The following is a 23,262-nucleotide window of genomic DNA, read 5'->3' as shown; positions in this document are numbered from 1 at the left end:
CCCTTTAATCATACAGGGTGAAACACATTATGAAATCAAAAAAATCCTCGATTCTAGATTACACTGAGGACAATTACAGTATTTGGTTTTATGGAAGGGTTACCCTGTATCAGATGCTACTTGGGTCAAAAGTTGGGGTGTACATGCAGATAGATTTGTTAAAGAATTTCATGAAGAATTTCCTAACAAGCCGAAAGGTCCTCCTGGGGGGGAGGGAGGGCTAAGTTATAACATTAACCCCGGTTTGTATTTTGTTCTTTTATGTTCTTTTAGGAGGTGAATTTTCCAAGGGAGGATGCCTGTCAGCTTTGGAATCCCTATTAAAAGCTGCCACACTGATATGGAGGATGGAAGGGGAGGCTGTTGGTATTTGAGTATTTTTTATTAGACATAACAGATACGTAAGACTATCAAGGTCATTCTTTATGGCGTGGGTGTTGATTGAGTCTTGTGGGAGATCTGGGAGGAAACTTTAATTTCAAAATCTCACATGCCAAGTTTTTTGCTTTAATAAAGCACTTTGAGAATATGCCTGTCTCGGAATTACTGATTAAACCTAACAATTTCTGGAACCCTGACAGGCATCCCTCATAGTAGAACCTGAGGAACCAGTGGTGGGATGGTAGGATAGGTACGTGGAGGTATACTTCTGTCAAGTCTATGGATGTTAAGAAGTCGCAACCATCACCACCCCAGATGCTTTCCAGGATTGATTGGAGGGACTGCATCTTGAATCTCCTTAATCTTTTCAGGTCCAGAATTGCTCTCCACCTCCACCCACCCACCTCGAGGCCTTTGGGACTACAAATAGAATAGATAGCTTGAATGTCCAACAGGTGTTGGATTGTGGCCTCCATGAGACCTCTCTTTGACCTCTCCTTTTTGATATGAGGCAACGTATGAAGAATCTTGGGGGAGTGGAGAGAAATTTTGAATGTGAGGCCTAGTCTCATGGTGTTTAGGACCCAGGTGTCTGTCATAGTTGCCTCCCATTGATCTGCAAATAGCCCTAGGCAGCCACCGATGGGATGGTTGGCCCTGGGGTCACTTGTGGTGATGAAAGGATGACCCCCAGAGCCGCAAAATGGTCTCTTTGTCTGGAATTGTTATCTGTTTCCTATCCCAAGATCCAGTTCTATCCGGTTGGCAGTCAGCTCTATGGGGGTACATCCTCTGGGAGTAGCCCAATCCAGTGTCTGTTGGCCAAAGAATGCCTGCGAAAGTAAGGTGAGAGGCAACCATTAGCTCACCTGTATAAGGAAGGCAGAATCTTTCTCCTGTCCTTGGTTTCCACCAATATGGCCTCCATGGTCTCTCCAAATAGCTTGCCACCCTTGAAGGGGGCAGATGCTAGCCTCCATTTGGATCTTATGCCAGTGACAAAGCCACAGCAGACAATGGGCCATTACCAATGATGCAATGGTCCTGGAAGCAAATTTGGCTCCATCTAGGGTGCATCAGCTGAGAGTTCTGTTGCTGCTATCAGCTTGCTGATGTCCTGGTGGAGGCATTGGTCATCAGGTGAAGCTCTCTCTTGCATCTAGCAAAGCCAGAGTAAGGGGACTCTATTAAAGAAGGAAGCGGTCGTTGTTGCCTTGACAGCCCAGGCTGCTGCCTGATGAGGCCTTTGAAGGGTCAGTTCTGCCCTCCTATCCTGTTTTCAGAGCCTCTGCCATGTCTTGAGACAGAAGAGTGGAGGATATTAAGGCTGCCACAGGAGCATCTACTATTGGTAGTTGTAGCTCCTCAGTGAAGTCTGAAGCTACATTGGAGAAAAAAATTGTCATTCCCAGTTGGGTTGAAGTATGTTCCTGGGTGAACCCATTGCCTCCTGACCACGTCGCAGAACAATCGGGGTGAGGGGATCTCCTCACTCTCCACTGTTGGTTCCTAAAAGAGGAGTTCATTTGGATCTGGCAGCCCAATGCTGGCTCTGCTGCACTTAGCTCAGCTCCCATGTTGGCTGTGGTTTTGGCTTTAAACAAAAGTTATTTAAATATGGCCGGGTGAAAGAGTCCTGTAAATGCTGGAGTGTTGGGGCCAACCCCTCATTCTCTGAGAGTATTAGCTCTCTGTGGTCTTCATCCCGAAAGCCAATCCCTACTCTGTAGGGATGAAGTGGGAGAGTGAGGTTCCCTGAAGTTAGCCAAATCTCCCTGAATCTGGAGTCTCAGGTATCTATGCTCTAGGGATGAGTCTGATGTCACAGGAACAGCTTGGTTTCCTTTCTGCAATGCTGCAGCAATTCCTGCGGTACCCTGCATTATGGAGATCAGAGTCTCATCTGCTCCAGTCCTTGGTTCTCCCCTGGGCTGAGCCCTGCCTCTCTGGGGTAAATATGGCCTCTTTTTTAAATTAGGATACCAATGACTGTTTGTTGGCAGTCTATTTGATTGTGGGGCAAAGGGATTCTCACTGCTGGCTTTTATAAAGATCAGCTGTGGAGATTGTTCTCTGGTACCATCTGGTGACCGAGTTAGGGAGTCTCCTGCTTCCCAACTGGATCAGCCTTTCAATGAATAGGAAATGATAGGATCTCCCTCAGGGAAATCTGCCTGTCTCTGTCACTCAGCTTGCCTCTCAGCTTTGGAGATCTCTTTCTCCAGCACCTTGTGTCTCCTCTGGGCATCCCTTTCCCTGGCTTTTCTGGAATTTCATCTAAGATCAGCAACTCTGCTATTCACTGAAAATCATCCCTGTCTCCCTTCCACCTCTGGGCTTTTGCTTTACACAGAAAAAAGTGTCATTGCTTAATGAATCTGGAATTAAAAACAATACAACTCTTAAGAGCTACTGAACTTTGCTGGTGTAACTTGGAAGAAATGTCATGGGGACAAGTGTGTATGCAGATAATAGGGGAAAACTTTCGAAGTAATTATGTCACAGGTCCTTTAACGCTTTGAGAAGAGATGCATCAGGCATCCCAATGTGCTTTACAAAGTATCTCCTTCAAACATTTTCAGAGTCTTCATGTTTATGTTACAAATGTATAATCAGTTATTTTGATCTTCTAATGGACTAAAAAAGTGTGGACAAATAATAAGGATGAGCCTTTGTAAATGGAGTGGAATTGACTGTTGATACATTTCCAAAAAGCTGACTTATCTTAAAGAAAACCAGCCGAGTAGTTAAAGAAACAACTTGCTTACCTCTATGGACAAGAAAAAAAACAAAATTTATTGTAAGTTATCTCTTACCCACTTTCTAGATGTTCTGTTTGGACAAAATATGAATTTGACCACAGGGTTATTAATATTTGCAGAGATATCATTTTTATTGAACCTAACACTTTCTTCCCTACATTTCCATCCACCAGAGCAGCTTATACAAGCTTATACTCTGTTCTCCCCAAAAGTTTAAATGATTTTAGATGGAGTTATCACTATATTGTATTATAATGTTCTCTGGGTTAGAATAGTTGGAACCCTTGCTAGCTTATATTTTGTTATAACTAACCATTTTGCTTATCATTTTATATTTTTATTGTAGATTTGCTTTGTTTTTATACTGTGAGCTGACCAACCTGGAGTTGGGTGGCATCTATGTTGAATTAATAACACTTTTTATAAATCAAATACAGAAATGTTAATTTCAAGTTCATTATATTAATTGAGAGAATGTACTGCTGCAACTTCTGTTTAAGCATTTTTCCCCCAAAAAATCAGGACTTCTTGTCTTCAATATTTTTTCCATTTAGAGAGGGCTTGCTTAAGAACTTATCTCCTGAAAGGTAAGGGGAGCATGGATGTTATAGTATGTGTGAATAATCTTGGGAGACCAAAGGAAGAGTCACAAACTAGACAATGCAAGTGGCAGCTGACTACGCAGAAGGAATGGGTGCTTTGCAAATGTCTCCAAAGGGACCCTTTCTAATTTCTTGAACTGTAAAAGCAACACATGATAAATGAAAATAATTTATTTACACTTAAAAAATTATACAGAGATCTTTGCTTACAAACAATCAAGAGTGGTGTAGGAAAATATGTATGAAAATATTATAAAATGATTGCATAGTAATTTCTGAAGTTACATCAATATTTTGTTCAATGAACAAGCTTCAAATATTTCTTATGTAAGTTTTTGAAATACATTTAATTAACTGACTGATAAAAGCTCATTTGTTATAGATACAAATCTCAATCATTTTAAAAGGCATGAATGGCTGCTCAATTGTTAAAACAAGAGTGCAGATCCCTATTTCATCAAGATGTACCATACTTAAAGAAGATAACTATGATAAATTAAGCCAACAAATTAAAGAAGATTTAGAAAACTGGGGCAGCCTAAGACTTTCATTAACTGGTAGAATATCTACAATCAAAATGAATGTCCTACCAAAATTGTTATTTTTGTTTCAAAATATACCCATAAAACTAAACCATTTTTTTTAGAGAACTGAATCAAATAACATCCAATTTTGTGTGGCAAGGGAAAAAGCCGAGGATCCAATTAAAACTACTATAGGAAGACAAAGAAAGGGGAGGATTCAGCTTGCCAGAATGGGAGATCTACTATCAAGCAGCATCACTGACCTGGATTACAGATTGGATAATATTAAAAAAATAGAAGAATACTGCAATTAGAAGGCCATGATCTGTAGCAAGAATGGCACGCATTCCTATGGTCTGATAGGCCAGGCACACATCATCACTTCCAACAACATAAAATTAGGCAAGCATTATTTAAGATTTGGAATAAAAATAAAAATCAAATATATATAGAAATGCCAAATTGGTATCAGTTCTAGAGGTTCTACATCCAAATTTGTTAAAACAAGGGAAAATTGTTATTTACAAAGATGTTATAAATGAAGTTGAAGATCTAAAATCTAGACAAGATTTAAAGCAACAAGGGATGGATTTAGAATGGTGGGAATACTTACAGATCCAATCGAGGTATGGAAATGATAAAAAAGAATGGGGGATTAATGGGCAAGAAATGGTATTGGAAAAAATTCTCTTGGGGCCAGATGACAAATTAATGAGGAAAACCTATAATTTTTTACTGGCATATAAATAGGAAGATGAATAGGTAAAAGAGATGATGGTGACCTGGGCTAGAGATTTTGGATACAGCATAAAATTGGATCAATGGCAAACATTATGGGAAAGGAACAAAAAGATTATGCTTGCCACAGCATACAAGCAGAATTTATTTAAAATGTTTTACCAATAGCATCTAAGATGTATAATAATCCCCAAAATGTTGGAAATATTTAATGGAACGAGGCACATATTATCATGCATGGTGGAGCTGTAAAAAAGCACTAGAGTTTTGGCACAGGATTGGGAAATGGTTGGAAGAAATGATGGGATTTAAAATAGTCCATAGACTAGAATGTTTTTTATTGGGAATTATATAAAAAAAATAAGGAAGAACTATATTTGATAATATACGTCATCTCTGCGGCAAGAATGGGTATTTGCCCAGAAGTGGAAAGAGAAAAAAATTCCTAGTGAAGATGAACTAATAAATAAAAATTTGACTTGTGCTGAAATGGATAGGCTAACACTAGAGATGAAAAATAAGGATGAATCTGAGTATTATATAATTTGAAATAGATTTTACTATTGGTGGGGACAGAAAGGAAGGGTTCAAGATTGAAAAGAATTAAGAGGATATCTGTGATCATGAGACTTAAATAATACTAAGAGTGTTAGAAGATGTAAATAAAGATAAATGTGTGTGTGTGTGTGTGTGTGTGTGTGTGTGTGTGTGTGTGTGTGTGTGTGTGTATATATATATATATATATATATATATATATATATATATATATATATATATATATATATATATGGATCTTTGGTTATTCGGGTTTTCTCCCGCGTAAGATTGGAAGTATCTAGGCAACGTTTCAATGAAGTCTCATTCATCATCTTCAGGCTTCTGTCTTCAGCTCTGTGCTTCTCAGAGTGATGTGAGCTTGCAGCTGCTTCTTCCTTTTAACTGCTAGTGGGGGTGTGACTTGATTGGGTGGGGGCTTGGCTGTGTTCTGATTGGGTGGGGTGTGTTCTCATTGGTTGGGGTTTGGCTGTGTTCTGATTGGTTGGGGGGTTGGCCATGTTCTGATTGGCTGGAGGTGTGTTCTGTTCAGGTGGGGGCTTGGTTGTGCTCAGGTTGGTCTTAGTTACTGGGGGATTTGAGCTGGTGAGCTGTGATCTTGCTGTTTGGTTTCGAGTTCATGGTCGTGCTGCATCTTCATGGTGGGGGTCAGTTCGCTTCATGTATGGCTCAGGGGGGTTTGAAGTGGGTAGTGATGCAGCTGCAGTGCGGCTTCTGGTCTGTGGTCGTGTCTCATCTTCTGTGTGGGTGTGAGTCTGCTTTTTACGTGGAAGTGTGGTGGTGGCATCTCGTGTGGCCCTCGTGGGTGTGGGGTCTGGTGTCATTCATCATGTTAGGCACTCGTCTGTTCATGAGGGCGGGTTTCCAAATGGCTGGTAAGCGGGAGGTGTCATCTCTTTTATTCATGCTGTGTGGGCATTTTTCTATCTCTATGGCTTCTCTGATTATTCTTTTTTTTTTTTTTAATTTTTTAAAACAAGTTTTATTAATTTTTAAAACACACAAATTATCATTATTCATTACATGTTTAAACCTTTTTCCATTGTAAATTTAACAAGTCAGATAAATTATGATTCTGTTTTAAACCATTTCCATATAATATACCAAAACCTCTTATTCAATTTCTCTTTACTTCTCTTTACTCTTATTCAATATCATTATTATTATTTCATCTGATTCTTTCTGACTTAGTTACCATTATTCTCATTCTATATTTCTACAAGTTTTTACCAATTCTCCCCCCAATAAAGACATATACACACAACACACAAAACATAAAAAAAAATCTTTTTGAAAGTAACTTGGACCCAGGTGTCTCTCTCTTCATGGACTTCAATTATATTCATGCTCATCTTACATATCATTACTTATTTTATTTACCATTCTAAGCCTTCTATATTAACTTCTCCACATATTTCACACTTCTTAATTCTACCTTAATTATCATCTTAGTTTAAATCATTATATTTGTATCTTTTGTCCATTTTTTATCATCCCTTTGTCTCATCGCTTATGAAAAAAAAGAAAATCAGTTTCTCCTGAAATCATTAATCAGAGTATGATGCCTTTCTATCTCCCCCCTAAGTTAATCAAATTAATCTTTAAAATAATATCTAATACCCAATCAGATTTTGCTTGGTACATTCTATCTAACTAATACATCCAACACAATTAAGTGCATAATTAGACAATAAATCCAAATATTAAAAAGAAATACTATAATAAAAATTTTATAATAACATCAATACCATAATTTTATTAAACTCTTTAATTAAAACAATATTCTAAACCTCTCCTATTATTAAGTTTTAAAGCCAATCATTTTTAAACATTTTAACATTTTAATCTCTTATCAACTCTTAAACCATTGCAATACTACCATCTCATCTTATGTACCTTGCAAAATCTTTTTTTTAAAAAAAAATTATACTTTATCCATTATCCATAAAAAATTCCTTTTTTCCATTTAATTTCAAAACATTGTAGCTTTTCTCCACCTTTTCCCTTTCTTTCTTCTCCCAACAAACCTTTCTACCCCCCCTTCTTCTAGCCTCTGCCTTACCGGCTTCCCTTCTCTGTCGTATTTCTTTTCCCCTTTGTTTACAATCCTCATATTGGTTTTGCACTTTATTTTTCCCTTTCTTAAATGTTTTTTTAGATCTTATGTCCTTAAGTCCTTTAGTTTTCTTCTTTTCTCTTCTTTTCTTTTCTTTCTCTCTTCCTTTTTTCTGGATCAAATTCTGAGATTCATTAAAGATGGCTCCTTCCTTTCTTTCTTGTTCCTCTGTTGTCTTCATCTGTTGTAATTTTTGTTGATAATTAGTAAGCGCCATTTCTAAGAAAAGGAAAGCTTCTTCCACACCATCTTTACCATTTTTTTTTTGCTTGTTCATATTCTTTTCTTAGTTCCTCAACAGAAAGAGCCATTATAAATCTTTTCTTTTCTTTTCTCCTTCTTTCTTCTTACAACAAACAGAATATTCAAAAGAAAATAAAAAAGATAAAACAGTCCCAAAGTTATCAATCAGTCCAAACCAAGGCAGAGTTCTCACTTTCTCCTTCTGGGGTAATATCAATCAAAGAGAAAGAAAGTCCAAATCTGTTTAAAATCTTATTACAATATATTCTAGTCTTCAAATCCTTAAGGCATCTGCTCCAACAAAATCTTAGCATACAAATATTTTCTTTTTAATCTCTCTCTTCCCACTCATCGCTTAAACCCAATTTCCACCTAAAAATAGGTTTCTTAATATCCAGTTATTTATTCCGTAGGGAAAAGAGGGAAAGCTATCCTTTCAGCACTTTCAAGCAGCCGCTTTTTTCCTCTTCTGGCAGGTATTATTCAGAAAGTCATACTTTTCAGGAATTTTATTAAATATGTCTTAGAGTCCTAGGAGCCAAGAAAAACTTTCTCCTCTCAATCACTTTCTCCACTTCCTCCTGCGCATTCTTACCCGGCTGCCAGCTTCTTTGTGGCGGCCATTACGGACCGCCGCTGCACCGTCCTGGGAAAAGGGGTTCTGCCGGCCAGGGAGGGGGTCTGCAACACCCCCAGTCCCTTCTCCGGATCCCCCTACCTTCAGCTGCCCCTGCAGGGCAGCCTAGCTCCGTACCCGTGTGGGTCGGAGCCCCAAAAACGGCTAGCGTGGCAGGGATCGCGCAGCTTCGCAAATCCCTGCCGCTCGCGAAGCCGACAAACCGGAAGCCGGCTTCTCTGATTATTCTGTTGTTGAAGTGTTCGGTTTTGGCGATAGTTCTGGTATTTTTAAAGTCAATCTCATGTCCTGTGGCTTTGAGGTGTTGGACCAGGGAAGAGGTCGGTTCTTCTTTTTTGATTGAGTTCTTATGTTCTTCAACGCGTGCACTTATTCTTCTGTTAGTTTGTCCAATGTATGTGGTGGGGCAGGCAGTGCAAGGGATTTCGTATACTCCTTGGCTTTCTAACTCGATTTTGTCTTTAGGGTTTCTTAGGATGGTGGATATTTTTCTGTTTGTGCAGAATGCTGTTTTAATGTTGTGTTTTTGGAGGATCTTGCTGATTTTGTCTGTAGTTTGTCTGTAACCAAACAGCAAGATCACAGCTCACCAGCTCAAATCCCCCAGTAACTAAGACCAACCTGAGCACAACCAAGCCCCCACCTGAACAGAACACACCTCCAGCCAATCAGAACATGGCCAACCCCCCAACCAATCAGAACACAGCCAAACCCCCAACCAATGAGAACACACCCCCACCCAATCAGAACACAGCCAAGCCCCCACCCAATCAAGTCACACCCCCACTAGCAGTTAAAAGGAAGAAGCAGCTGCAAGCTCACATCACTCTGAGAAGCACAGAGCTGAAGACAGAAGCCTGAAGATGATGAATGAGACTTCATCGAAACGTTGCCTAGATACTTCCAATCTTACGCGGGAGAAAACCCGAATAACCAAAGATCCACATACAAATACCCGCGAGAACCTCAGAAAACAAATTATATATATATATATATATATATATATATATATATATATATATATATATATATATTCTTAAGTTTTCATGGTACTTAAATGTATGGCATTGAGCTTTGTTCACGTATTTTCCCACGTCATTATAGTTGTGCTTTTAAAGTTGTAGCAACGTTTCGGCATAATCTCATCTGTCTCACCTGAGTAAAGTACTGACAGCCAATGGCTTCCACAAAAGCAAAATCACTGGCCTGATCCACAAAAACACATTGAGACATAATGGAGACCAAGAAGGTGAACAGACCTATGGAACAGCTGTCCTGCCCTACATAAGAGGTACTACAGACAAAATCAGTAAGATACTACACAGGCATCACATCAAGACTGCCTTCAAAACGGAAAAATAGCAGCCATCCTAAGAAACCCCAAAGATAAAATTGACCTGGAAAACCAAGGCACATATGAAGTCCCCTGTGCATCATGCCCTGCCACATACATTGGACAGACCAATAGAAGAATAAGTACCCACCTAGATGAACACAAAAATGCAGTAAAAAAGCTGGAACACACTTCCTCACTAGTCCAACACATGAAAGCCATAGGTCATAGCATCGACTTCAATGGCACCAAAACCCTAGCCACCATAGAAAACCCCAGCTACAGAATTATCAGAGAAGCCATAGAGATTGAAAAAAGACCTGAAAGCATGAATAGAAGAGATGACTCCACCAGACTGTCAATTATCTGGAAGCCTGCACTCTCAAACAAAAAAATCTCCACACCACAAGCCAGCCAAACACCTGGGCACAAACAGACTCCCCCTGATACATCCAGCTCAAACACACCCCAACCAGGCACCCAGATGAAACCTAGCTTCCTAATAAATGATTGCCGTCCGTTTACTCGGAGCCAAGCCGCACTAAAAGCCTCCAATACAGGAAACACAATGTTGCCAGCCAATCAAGACAAAAAAAGCTACAAAACAGACAGAAGATATTAGAAACACCAATCAAGCAGAACACAGCAAACTCTAAGGCCAATAAACACAGACCAAGACTCCCAACTATTCAGGATGAAGAAAAAACCATTCTGGCACAGCGTAGGCGAGCACCAAATTTAAAACAGAAATGGCTGTGAAAGTCTGACTCACAGATGAATACTATACAGAAGCCTGATGATGGCAGATGAGATTCTGCCGAAATGTTGCTACAACTTTAAAAGCACAACTAAAATGATGTGGGAAAATACCCGAACAAAGCTGAATACCATACATATACATATACATATACATATACATATACATATACATATACATATACATACATACATACATACATACATATATATATATATGTGGATCTTTGGTTATTCGGGTTTTCTCCCGCGTAAGATTGGAAGTATCTAGGCAACGTTTCGATGAAGTCTCATTCATCATCTTCAGGCTTCTGTCTTCAGCTCTGTGCTTCTCAGAGTGATATATAAACTCAGAGTATATATATAAACACACACGCACACACACACATATATACATACATATATATAAATGTATAAATGTATATAAGATATATATTCTATTATATTTCACTAGAACGATGACCAAAAGTTGTCAAAATGCCTCCACCATGTTCAATGTTTAATTGTTATGTTTAATAAAAAATTATATTAAAAAAAAAAGAATGCAGATCTAAAAATTATTCCACCCTCCGGAAAATAAAACTATTTTGATAAATCAGTAGCAAAGAAAAACTCAAGGAACACTTTGTTTAATTCAGAGATAAAAATATTTGGGAAATCACCATTATATTATCTCAGTTTTAACAAACACATAATAATTTAGAAATACGATGCGTCTAAGATGTGTACATTGCAATAGGAATCAATCCAGTTGATGTATGCAAATATATATATAGCATGCATATTGTCATGGCAGATTTATGTACTAAGATGACTAAGAATCAAATTAATGCTGCATACAGACAAAACTCATATGTATGAAATTGACAGATGGAAGTTACACAGTTGAAGGTGCCAGGAGGTTGAATAATTTATACATCTAGGGCTAGTTGTTTTTCAAAGGAAGCATAATGAAAAGGTGAGCAATCTTTAAGGTCTAAGGATTTAAATGGATCTAAGTTTAAATGTCTATAAGCCATGCTGAAAGATGTATTCCTGTTCTCAAGTATGTTCTGGTTCACACTTACATTCAGGTGCTTCAATCTTAACTTAAAGGTAGTAGTATTAAAAATAAAATATATATTGAGCATAGACTTCCCTAGAACATAATGTGTCACTACTGTAAACTTTATTATTCATAAAAAGACAATCACAGTACTCTTATTAACATTTGAACAGACTATGTTTTTTTAATTCAAAATATATAAACGGAAACAACCTTTAGTTAGAAATAAGGCTCCCAAGGCAATGTATGCTGTTACACTATAAACATATTGCTCATACAAGTGGAGCACTCAATTATTGCCAATATCCATCCTCATTGCAGTCCCCTTAAAATCTTGTTCACAAGAATTGATTAACTCTTCACAAGAATGTAGGATGTTGCATGGAGCAGTTGAAGAGGAGGTGGAAGAGAAGAAATTGGCTAATATCAGATGCCTCATAATATTTTTATTAGTGAAAATTTATAATTGTATATAGCCCAGAAGGTGAAAACAGACCATCATTCCAGAATGAAAATAATCTAAGTAAACACTCTGCCCAGGGGTGAATTCAACCACCTTGCACCACCTCGGGAGAAGCGGTAGGGACGATTTGAATCGGTTGGCCCCACCTATGCCTGCCTGCCTTCTTCCTTTTAGAAACTGAGTCCCACCAAGCCATGTCCACTAAGCCACACCCACAGAATCAGTAGGGAAAAAATTTGAATTTCACCCCTGACTCTGCCCACAAACAAATGCCTTAGGAATAAAGCAAATATGTGACAGAATCTTTTGAAACACAATTTAGAAGACATACTGTATATTTGTTTTCATCAATCAAATTACTTCCTTTTACCAAAAATATTTCTTTAGTTAAAGGATTCCTAGAGTCACAAATATGGTTCTGGCTGAACAAAATGTAAAATTAGTGGGATCTTAAAGGGAATACCAGTAGAAAGATAGAAAAGAGAAGAGGCTCATTGTAATCCTAAACCCTGTTTCAACAAATCCAAATAGCCTGAATTGAGCATGTGTACCAGATCTTTAAACAGGGTGTACCAATTCTGGGCTATGGCACATTCCATTATGAATGGTTATGATTTATAATGGAATGACATGGGTGGGTTTTTATAATCAGAAAAACACACTGACCTTAACACTACACAGGTGGAGCAGCATAATGAATCGTCAATTGTAAGTGCATCAATTCCTGGAGAAAAGTTTAATGAGGTTAACTTAGTATGTATCCCAAAATAACACATAAATATAAAAAAGAGACATTAGATACATAGAGAGAGAGAGAGAGAGAGAAAGAGATTTGTTCTCGCTCAGAATGTATTTTGCTATGCCAATGTACATTCATTTATATTTAGGTCATGTGAAAAATTATTCTATTTATTTTTTAACATTTTCCTCTTAGGTTATTGCTGCATAGTTCAATGACAAACCAATAAAAATTGTATTATTAAGAATACAATAACTTAAAGTAGATCGAAAAAAATAAAAGTTAAAATATAATTCATGAAGATGAACAAAGGTTGGTAACAAATGAAGGTTATCATCTGAAGTATTAATAGTTACAGATTTTAAAAAGATATTACATATGCAGGACATGAGAGCATCATCATGCAATTTACTTTAATTCTATATTCCTTAATATTTGTATTTAGTTAAAAGTAATATTGCTGAAATACCTTCCTACATACAGCCTTCCTACAGCCTTCCTACCACCTTAGGTGATAATTCAGCTCTTTAAAAAAAAACCTGCTGCTCGCCTGAGCCCCAATTCCCATGGGAACAAGGCAATATAATGAAGTGGATCATTCCAAGACTTTAATGCAATTGTTACAGTTATGCCTTCATTTCATTTGCTCTTCTATCTTGCTTATAGACAACAAGGAACAATACTTTTCATGTTGTGGACTTTCCTCCAAATATCAGTATATAATATCCAAAATTCCTTTGAGATTTCTGACTTTCCTCTGAGCATCAGACCAGGTGAATATTGCTGCTGCTGATTAATACAAAATAAAAACAAGCAAGAACATAACAAGTAGTTAATGTGTCTTAGGTTCTTAGTGGACAAAATGAATAATTTATAAATTTTGAAATTAAAATGGCCAAAGGAAAATGGGATAAACAACTCCAGTGCAAACCTAACTATTTCTAATGGATTCTGAAGGAATCTTCTAAATATATGTGGTCCAAGAATTATGTTTTTAACATCTTCTAATCTATGGTTTTTCGGATACATCCTGGGATTTGTTTCCTGTGTATCTCTGTATATATGGAGACATCCATATACATAGAGACATAAAGTCCAATTGCCTAAACTTCAGTGAGTGTCAAATTATAAATGAATATTCTCATGGCTCAGTTTCCCTTCCTCCCCCCATTGCTTTTCTCAATTTTTATGGAGTCTGAGCTTTTCACCTATAACTGCATAATCTCAGTATTCCCATGCTCAGTGTTTGTGCTTGCCACGAGTTTAATGTCCATATTTCATGGAAACTTTCCATGATTGCTTGAATCAAGTCAGAATAAAGGCTTAAAAATTTTTTTTAGATATATGAATGACCTACTGTATTAGGGAGAGGCAGAAAAAGACACATATATAAAAATAATAGATATGTGAAGAAACTACGTATACATACAAATGAAATGATATGCAAAAAAAAAAAGAAAATGGTACAAGGAAGATATATATTACCTCACAAGTGTTATCAGTGTATTTTTGTTTACTTAAGTAAACAATTGCCTTGCAATTTGAGGAGGAAAAATCAACAAATCTTGGTACTACTCTAGAGGCATCAATATTTTTTAACTCTCATTTCCAGAGTAAGTTTAAATAAGAGTAGAGCAAAAGTAGCAACTTGGTTGCTTACAATTGGAAACACAAAATAGTTCAATTTTTCAAGGTCAAAGCTTTTAGTTCATCTACCATTAATAACTTGCCCTTGAACTCATTGTAAATGGGCAGTGGACAACTTAATGGAATAAGATCTATTACTTGATCAACACTGCAAGGCAGAGAGACATTGTTCAACAAGGAACTTATTTTAAAAATCCCTTTGAGATATTTGGAGGGCATGGTCTGCAGGTAAAGGAGTGTTAAAGACTTAGGTTAACCAAGTACTGGAAGAGGCTTCCATGTTTTTTATACTGATGATACCAAAATGAAAATATACTATGTGGCATCCTTGTCAAAAAACCAATCATTAATATTTTCTTTGTTCCAAGACCTAAATTCTCCCAAAAGGAGTAGGGAATATATTTGTGAAAAGGGTTAAAAAGGGGTGGGCAATTAATTTTCCCAAGGGGTCACATGCAAAATTGGAGCTGTTGTGGAGATTTGAAAAATAGGCATACACCAGGGGCCAGACAGAGACAGCCAAAGGGCTGGTTATGGCCATGCTGTAGTATGCCAAGTCCATTGATTCCTAGTTGCGTAACAGAGAAAGCAGAGTTTGGCAAAATGGGAATCTGGAAGGCTACCTTGTTTCTTACAGTGCCTCAAAAATGCAAGATATAACTAACTATGTCAATCATCCAGACCTTGTTGATGATCCAAGCTCTGTAAAGGACCTTGGAATACTCATCTCTAATGATCTAAGTGCTAGAGCCCACTGTAACTACATAGCCAAAAAGGCATTAAGAGTTGTTAACCTAATCCTACGTAGCTTTTTCTCTGGTAATATCACACTACTAACTAGAGCATACAAAACATTTGCTAGACCAATACTCGAATACAGCTCATCAGTCTGGAACCCACATTACGTATCTGATATTAGCACAGTTGAGAAAGTCCAGAAATATTTCACAAGAAGAGTTCACTCCTCTACTCGTTGTAGAATACCTTATGCCACCAGACTTGAAATTCTAGACCTAGAAAACCTTGAATTACGCCATCTTCGATCTGATCTAAGTATGGTACATAAAATCATACATTGCAATGACTTACCTGTCAATGAATTCTTCAGCTTCAACCATAACACAAGAGTACACAATAGATACAAACTCAAGGTTAACCACACCAAACTTTGCAGGAAATACGACTTCAGCAACAGAGTGGTCAATGTCTGGAATACTCTACCTGACTCTGTGGTTTTTTCCCCAAACCCCAAAAACTTTAACCTTAGACTGTCTACTATTGACCTCACCCCTTTCTGTAGGGGGCGTGCATAAGAGCACCAACGTGGCTACCGTCCCTGTCCTATTCTTTTATTTTTCTTATATGTACCCATTTCATGTATTCATAACTATGTATATAGTTATACCTATTATCTTGTAAGTGATTGACAAATCAAAACAAATAAATAAAAAATAAATAAATAAAAATAAATAAATAAAATAATACTGTTTTTATATCTCATGACAAATGAAACTTTTGAACTTGCAATACTTATTATTCATATCTTGAACTGAATTTACAATCACCTTCTATTTTAACATATTATGTTTTCTTGCTAGATCCTCCAGTAGCTTTTTTTTTAAAGAAACTAAGCTCTTTATTTTTTCCATATTTTAGAAAGATTAGCAAATATATAATGCAATAACAACTGAGGTTCCTTACTAAATGTGGTCACAATTTATGAACAATTGTTTAAATGATTCAGAATTATAATCCCGTATCTGCTCCAAAGTCCTTAAATTCTACTACTGAACATATATTTCATGAGACCTTAAAAAAAAGTAAATAAGCATATACAGATAAGATATATTAGGAAGAATATACTGTTAAATTTTTGGAATGTATAATCTGGAATTTCTATAATCAAATAATCTTAGGCATTATACAGCTATAAAAAGATAATAATTGCTTAAAACTGTTCTTAACGTTTTTAAAAGGATATTTTGCTTCTATATTAAAAAAAATATGTGAGGTTTTCTTCTAAAAAAAATAAAAATTTAATTCTCTCTCAATTGGAAAAAGATAGCTGACTGACTTTTGACTTACCCATATGATTAAAAACTATGATTGACAATAAGTTATATTAATTTCAAAACTGAACTAACCCTCAATATAGGTAGATATAACTATAAGCAAATAAAAACAACCCAGGTATGTCTCCGTTTTACAAATACTGAAGCAATAAAAATAAAAATGCAAAAAAGCAGATACGTGCAGAAATTGGATCGAATATGATTAATTCTAGTGCCAGCTGAAGCAAAACCATCCCTAGCCAACATTTTTTTTGCACTTAAAAAAAAAAAGAAAACTGCTGAAATAGTTTGGTGCAGTTCAGTGAAACTGCAGTTTTTCACTAAATCCAGTTTATCTGATACTGGCATATCAAAATCTGTGAATTGTCCCAATAGTTGGATTCATCCTCCAAGTCAGCAAAAACAGCTGGCAGTTTTATTGGATCAGCAGGGAACATCAACTTATCATCTAAGGTGATTTTAATCCAGATAACTTCACAAGAAGCAATGCAGAACGATTAAGCCAATAACTCAATTGGGGAGTTATTATTATAATTAGGAGATCGAGTATAGAGCCCCACAAATTGAGAAGTATTTTCAGAAATTCTGTAGGAATCAAATAAATCCCCTCTTCCTTTACCATTCTTAAGTTGAAAGATTTAATTTGAAATTGATGGCAGTTGTTTGGGCTGGGGGGGCAGGGTCAGAAATTAGGAAGCATGGGCTATCATTTCTAGCTGACAAATAGGACATAATGGTGGATGGTCTGTTCCTTCCTTGTGGAGATGTAACATTCCTTTCTCAGCAAACTAAAAAAATTCCAGAAGTGTTGATATTATGTAGGCAGAAACAACACAAGCCTTGCTAAGACACATTTTTTTCAAACCAGGCTTTTATGATTTTATTACAGTTATTCTGTACAAAAGAGGAGCTGCACTTTATAAAAACCTTCATGTAATAATTCCTTGCAAAATATTTAGGTTTCCCTATGCATACTTCGCGTGCTCACAGACTGTTTTAAATGAGAGGCTCTATGAAAATTTAGAAGTTGGATAGCAACAACTGCAGATTTCTTTGATCATATGGATTGAATACACATCTGGGTGAAGAGTCTGGGAGTGCTGAGATGGACTTTTATCTTTTAGGATTTTTTTTTTAAAATAAAGTTTTATTGAGTTTTAACAAAACAAATAAAACATCTTGTTTGAGTACAGCATGGTTCCGGGTTATCACATTTCCATACAGACACAATTTCATACGCATATTCACCTTATGTATTCAACTTCATATCTTATTACTCTTTTTCCAACTTCTCCCTATTTCTCCCTTTACTTCTCTTAATTTTCTTTTATGATTATCTCATTTTCTTCTTATTCAATTGTATTTCTTTTACCTAAATTTCTATATGTTTTTATTCATTGTACTTATACTTTCGTCTGTCTTGTTTACAATTTCATATGTTCTCATCCAACATTCTTAAGAAGCAAAATTCCCCCTATGATTGCCAATCGAAGTGCAACACCTTTAAATCTTATTATTATCATATGAAATCTCATTAAACATTGAATTTGTGCATTCTAAAATTACAACATTCAAATTGCTAATATCTATTTTATATCATGTAAATCTCATCATTCAGACTCTGCTTGGTACTTCCCCTTGAAAATGTAAAAAGAAACATTCTAAAAACATAGCAAAAACAACATACACACACACACACACACACACACACACACACACACACATATATGGATCTTTGGTTATTCGGGTTTTCTCCCGCGTAAGATTGGAAGTATCTAGGCAACGTTTCGATGAAGTCTCATTCATCATCTTCAGGCTTGTGTCTTCAGCTCTGTGCTTCTCAGAGTGATATGAGCTTGCAGCTGCTTCTTCCTTTTAACTGCTAGTGGGGGTGTGACTTGATTGGGTGGGGGCTTGGCTGTGTTCTGATTGGGTGGGGGTGTGTTCTGATTGGTTGGGGGTTGGCCATGTTCTGATTGGCTGGAGGTGTGTTCTGTTCAGGTGGGGGCTTGGTTGTGCTCAGGTTAGTCTTAGTTGCTGGGGGATTTGAGCTGGTGAGCTGTGATCTTGCTGTTTGGCTTCGAGTTCGTGGTCCTGCTGCATCTTCATGGTGGGGGTCAGTTCGCTTATAAATCTTTCACATTTCTTTTCAATATTTTATCAATCTTTAGAAACAATTGCCATGTTTCCCTTTCTTCATTATTGCATTAATTATAAACATACCATTACATAACAATACAGTTTTATCTCATAGATTATTTACTTATTTCATTTCTAACTCATTACAGTATTCTACTGTCACAACACTATTTTTGTACCTTTGCAGAATCCTCACTTTTAACTTAATTTAACCATTGTCTCTGTGTTTTCTGGCTGAGCAAATACTTTTAATCCTAGTACGTTTCCCCTTTTTCTTTATTTCCTGTTTTTGTCCCTCATAAGTTCTTTCCCTTTCTATCTTTCCCCCCTTTTTCTCATCCCTTTTTTTATACCCTTCTCTCTCTAATTTTCCCTTCTGTAGTTTTCTTTTCTGCTTCTCCTTGCTGTTATATTTCTTTTTCTTTTTGGCTGTTCCCTTTGATCTCAAACTTTTAACTCCTTTCCCCCTTTTCCCCCTTATTACCACACTTTGCATTATTTGATCATTGAAAATGGCTTCTTCTTTGTCCCGCCCTTCTTCTTGCTCTTGAAGCTTTTCCTTTTGCTTTTCATAGTTCAGGATCTCCATTTCAAAAAATTCAAAAGGATCTTCCTCCCCTTTCTGCATCTTCTTTCTGTTTTTTAAGACTCATCTTCAATTTCTCCAGGAGTGATGGCATTTTAAACACTTTTGAACAACCGCCCGATTGACTTTAAGTAAAAACAGAAAAAGAAAGAAAAAAACAATGCCAAAACTTTTTTTTAATCACCAAATGATCCCAGACTGTTCCTGTTTCTTTCCTTTACTTTTCCTTTCCATGGGTTACTGTATCTTTTAATAAGATTTCAGTTACAATGTATCCTTGGGAGTCTTTTCAAAGTTTCATTGTTAATCCTCTTTATTTTTCCAGGGGGCACTCCATTTTTCCATTATTCCAAGTCCCATCCTTTTGCCTCCACTCTTCTCCTTTTTAGAGCTTTAAAATGACCAAGAAAAAATCTTTATTCTCCTTTTGACACTTAGATTTCAGCTTAAGGTTGCCTATTAGTGTCAAAATAGATCAATATAAATTTCTTTCCATACCATTTGTAATTGTCAATATAAAGGTAAAAAAAGGGTTTTTAACCTCCTTTTCTCTCTCCTTTGCCGCTTAAAGATCTTCTTTCAGAAGTATCCCTCTAGGTACTTTTAGATTCAGATTACCTTGCTTAGATGTTCTCTGTTGTTTAGCCCGGTCTGTCCTGCTTTCCTCTTTGTCTTCCTCCTGCACAATCTTATCCAGTTTCTGACCACCACTGCAACCGCCTTCAGGGAGTTTAGACCAGCCAAGGAGGAGAGATGCAGCTGCCCTCCAGTCAGCTAGCAATCCCCTCCCTCTTCACCACCTCTGTGGGGTGGCTTCAGCCCCAAATCCAAAGGATCGAGACGCTCCAGCGGCGAGCACAGATCGAAACCACAGATGATCGCGGATTTTGGTCTGTCGCTGAAGAGACCCAAACGGGAAGTTCATCTTTTGGGAATTTTTATATATTTAAAAATTATATATATGTAACTCTAACACTTTACATAAAATTGAGAAACATGAAAAGAAACTAGGAAAAAGGAGGGTTTGTATGATATATTAAAGCAGGGGTTCCCAAACTTTGCTGCTTGGCAGCCTGCTGAGAGGGAGAGGGGAACTAGTGGACACACATGCAGCTCAATCTGCATGAGCAGTGGGCTGGAACAAATGCACAAAATTGCTCACTGGCCCATGCAGATTGAACTGTGTTCTCTGTATTAGTATAAAAAAGAAGATGAAAGGCAATGAAGGGGGGAAAAAAACTACATAATGAAGCAATTTCCAATCTTCTTCACACGTTGTTACAAGCATATTGCAATTTCCAGTCTAAATTACGTATCATAGTTTTCTTTTCCTACAAACCTTTTTAATCAATAAATCCCAAAATCACCAATTCCAATTTATCCATTTTCAGCAAAACACATATGGAGGAGTTTTCAGTCTTTTATAAAAGGAATTATTGCTCCCTTTTTGGGAAATTAAAAGTACTGTTAGAAGTGAATCGTCACTACCTAAGTGAGGAACTAGACCCGTGATGGCGAAACTATGGCACGCATGCCGGAAGTGGCACGCAGAGCCATCTTTGCCAGCATGCAAGCCATCACCCCAGCTCAGTTCCACTGTGCATGCGCATCCCGCCAGCCAGCTGATTGTCAAGTATCTGCTGTGCATGCACAGGGGGCAGGGGGCATGTGGGAGATGTGTGCTCATGCACAGGAGGATGGGGGAGCACGGAAGGGTCACATGTGCATGCGCAGGGGAGTGGGGAAGCACAGCGGGTCGCACATGAATGCACGGGGGAGCATGGGGAGGTCACGCGCACATGTGCAGGTGTAGGGGGGTCGTGCATGCATTGCATTATGGGTGCAGGCATGCATGTGCTCGCACATGCGCACTTTTGGCATGCGACAACAAAAAGGTTAGCCATCACTGAACTAGACACTGGGTTGCATGAAGTTAACATAGAATTGAAGGTTGTTGGCCCTCTGCCTCCCAGAAAATGATATCTCAATATCGCCTGGGTATGACCCAAGTAGAATCCAGAGTACAAATTCCATATTCAGTTGGAACAATTTATATGTTTGTCTTTAAACCCATAGTAGCAATATTTTTGTCTATCTCTTATATTTCTGTAGTATGCATAACAGAGCTCAAAGACAAGTTTGGACAAGACAAAAGTGTTTCACTCTTCCTTCAGTATGCATTTTATTTTTTTAAGAGTTACATTAATAAAGCTTTTTTCCACATTGGATAAATGATAATGGCAAAATTAATGTTGATACTTTATACAAGTCTGAATTTAATTTTTATTTTATAACCCTAACCCTACTATATAGCATAAACATGCTATATATTCACATACAAACAGTCAATAACTAAAGCAAAAATACGTATGTATGTCTCTTTGAAATGACAAAAGAATTAGCATAGGTGATAGCGATAGCAATAGTTGATGTCAACTATTGTCCATGTGTGAAATAATTTTTTCCCCTCAATCCTGGCTTTCAATTTCAAACCTTACCACAGTACATACATTGCATCAAAAGACAGACCCTCCCTTGGAAGAGTTCATTACGTTCTTATCACATTTGCTACTTTGCTTTCAAAATTCCATCCAATTCTTCACACTGTCATGCTGTCTTTCACAATGACATCAATATATGGTTAAAGCTTTTATATGTATAAAAAGGAATGGATAGAACAATAGTGCTGCTATCTATGGAGATCTAGAGAGAAATGTTAAGAAAAAGTATTGAAAGTGCAATAATACACAGCTGATTACTTTTAAATAGAACTTCAGTGATGCACTCAAGTGAATCATTAAGAAAGAAGTATTAAAATGTTACATAGGTATTTATATTTAAAATGGTAGATGGAAATTATTCAAATCTAAACATTCAATTTTTTTCAGCAATTATATGTCATGTAGGCAAAGGGCACAATTTTCACACTAACCTACCTAAAAGGGCTGAGACTGTCCACCCATCCTTTTGATTTCTCTAGCCTCTTTTTCCTTCTGCTCTTAATTCATGGACTGTTGGCAGATGCTCTCACACTCTCCTCTTGTTCACGCCTTCTGCCATATGGCCTGTGTGTGATTGGAGCAGCCTAATCCACTTTCTCTTGAAAGCCATCCGCTTCTTTTCTCCTTCAAAAACCATTCTTTTTACAGAGAACTCTCTTGGTTTGTTTTTATTTACACCATGTCAGATATACATTACTTTCAAAGAGGCTTCTAGGAAAAGAAAAAAATTAAAACCAAACGGCAATTAAATAATTCCACAAAGGGGCAATAAGAACAAGTTAGTTATGCTTTACATGATGCAATCTATTTAATGGAACTGTATACTATAAGTTCCACTGATCTGAGCAAAGTTCACTTAAGAAAGAAATACAACACGGCTGGAATAGACTAGGAAATGGAATGACACAAAATGCCATGGCCAGATTGCCACTGCCAAGTCACTTCTGCCAGCAGTCAGATGAGCAGCCAGAGAGTAGATAGGCAGAAAAGTGAGTGGGTGGGGAGAGCACAGAGTGCATTGAGATGGGTGGCATTTTCATAACCCTGCCACATATGCCACCATGCCAGGCTCTGAATGGAAGAGACCAGAGACGGCAGTGGTGGCAGTGAAGTAGGTAGTGGGGAAGAGGCAGCACTTTTTCACACCCATTGCCACTGCGCCAGACTCTGAACCAGGTGCAGCAGCAGTGATGCCATACTTGAAGCTGCTGCCAATACTGCCACTGTGGGGGGCATTAGTGACATCTCCAAGTCCAACATGGTAGCAGTGATAATGACAGTGGCTCCAAGCCTAGCACAGCGGTGACAGAGTGTGGAAATGGGAAGCTCCCTGCTAACTGCCTCAACTGTCGATGCTGCTTCTGTCCCTGGCCATTTCCACGGCAAGCCTGGCAGAGCAGTAGAGGAAGGGTGTGTGAAAAT

General features: G+C 37.4%; 1 protein-coding gene across 10 annotated transcripts in view; it reads right to left on the bottom strand.

The window, feature by feature from the left end:
- The window catches only part of HECW1 (HECT, C2 and WW domain containing E3 ubiquitin protein ligase 1), a 307,384-nt gene that overhangs the window by 240,844 nt on the left and 43,278 nt on the right, over window positions 1-23,262 (bottom strand). For 3 of the 10 annotated variants that reach the window (XM_087945044.1, XM_087945046.1, XM_087945045.1), the window contains exon 2: window positions 12,823-12,880. The exons of the other annotated variants lie outside the window; for them this stretch is intronic. In XM_087945044.1, the coding sequence (XP_087801170.1) occupies window positions 12,823-12,849 (27 nt within the window). In that variant the 5' untranslated portion in view covers window positions 12,850-12,880. The remainder of the gene's footprint in view (window positions 1-12,822; window positions 12,881-23,262) is intronic. 10 annotated transcript variants of the gene reach the window in all.

The sequence above is a fragment of the Notechis scutatus genome, chromosome Z, assembly GCF_049901735.1.
Source record: "Notechis scutatus isolate UNSWTSFEM ecotype Mainland chromosome Z, rNotScu1.2, whole genome shotgun sequence".
NCBI lineage: Eukaryota > Metazoa > Chordata > Lepidosauria > Squamata > Elapidae > Notechis > Notechis scutatus.
The sequence above is the reverse complement of the archived record's forward strand: the minus strand, read 5'-3'. Positions and strand labels throughout refer to the sequence as shown.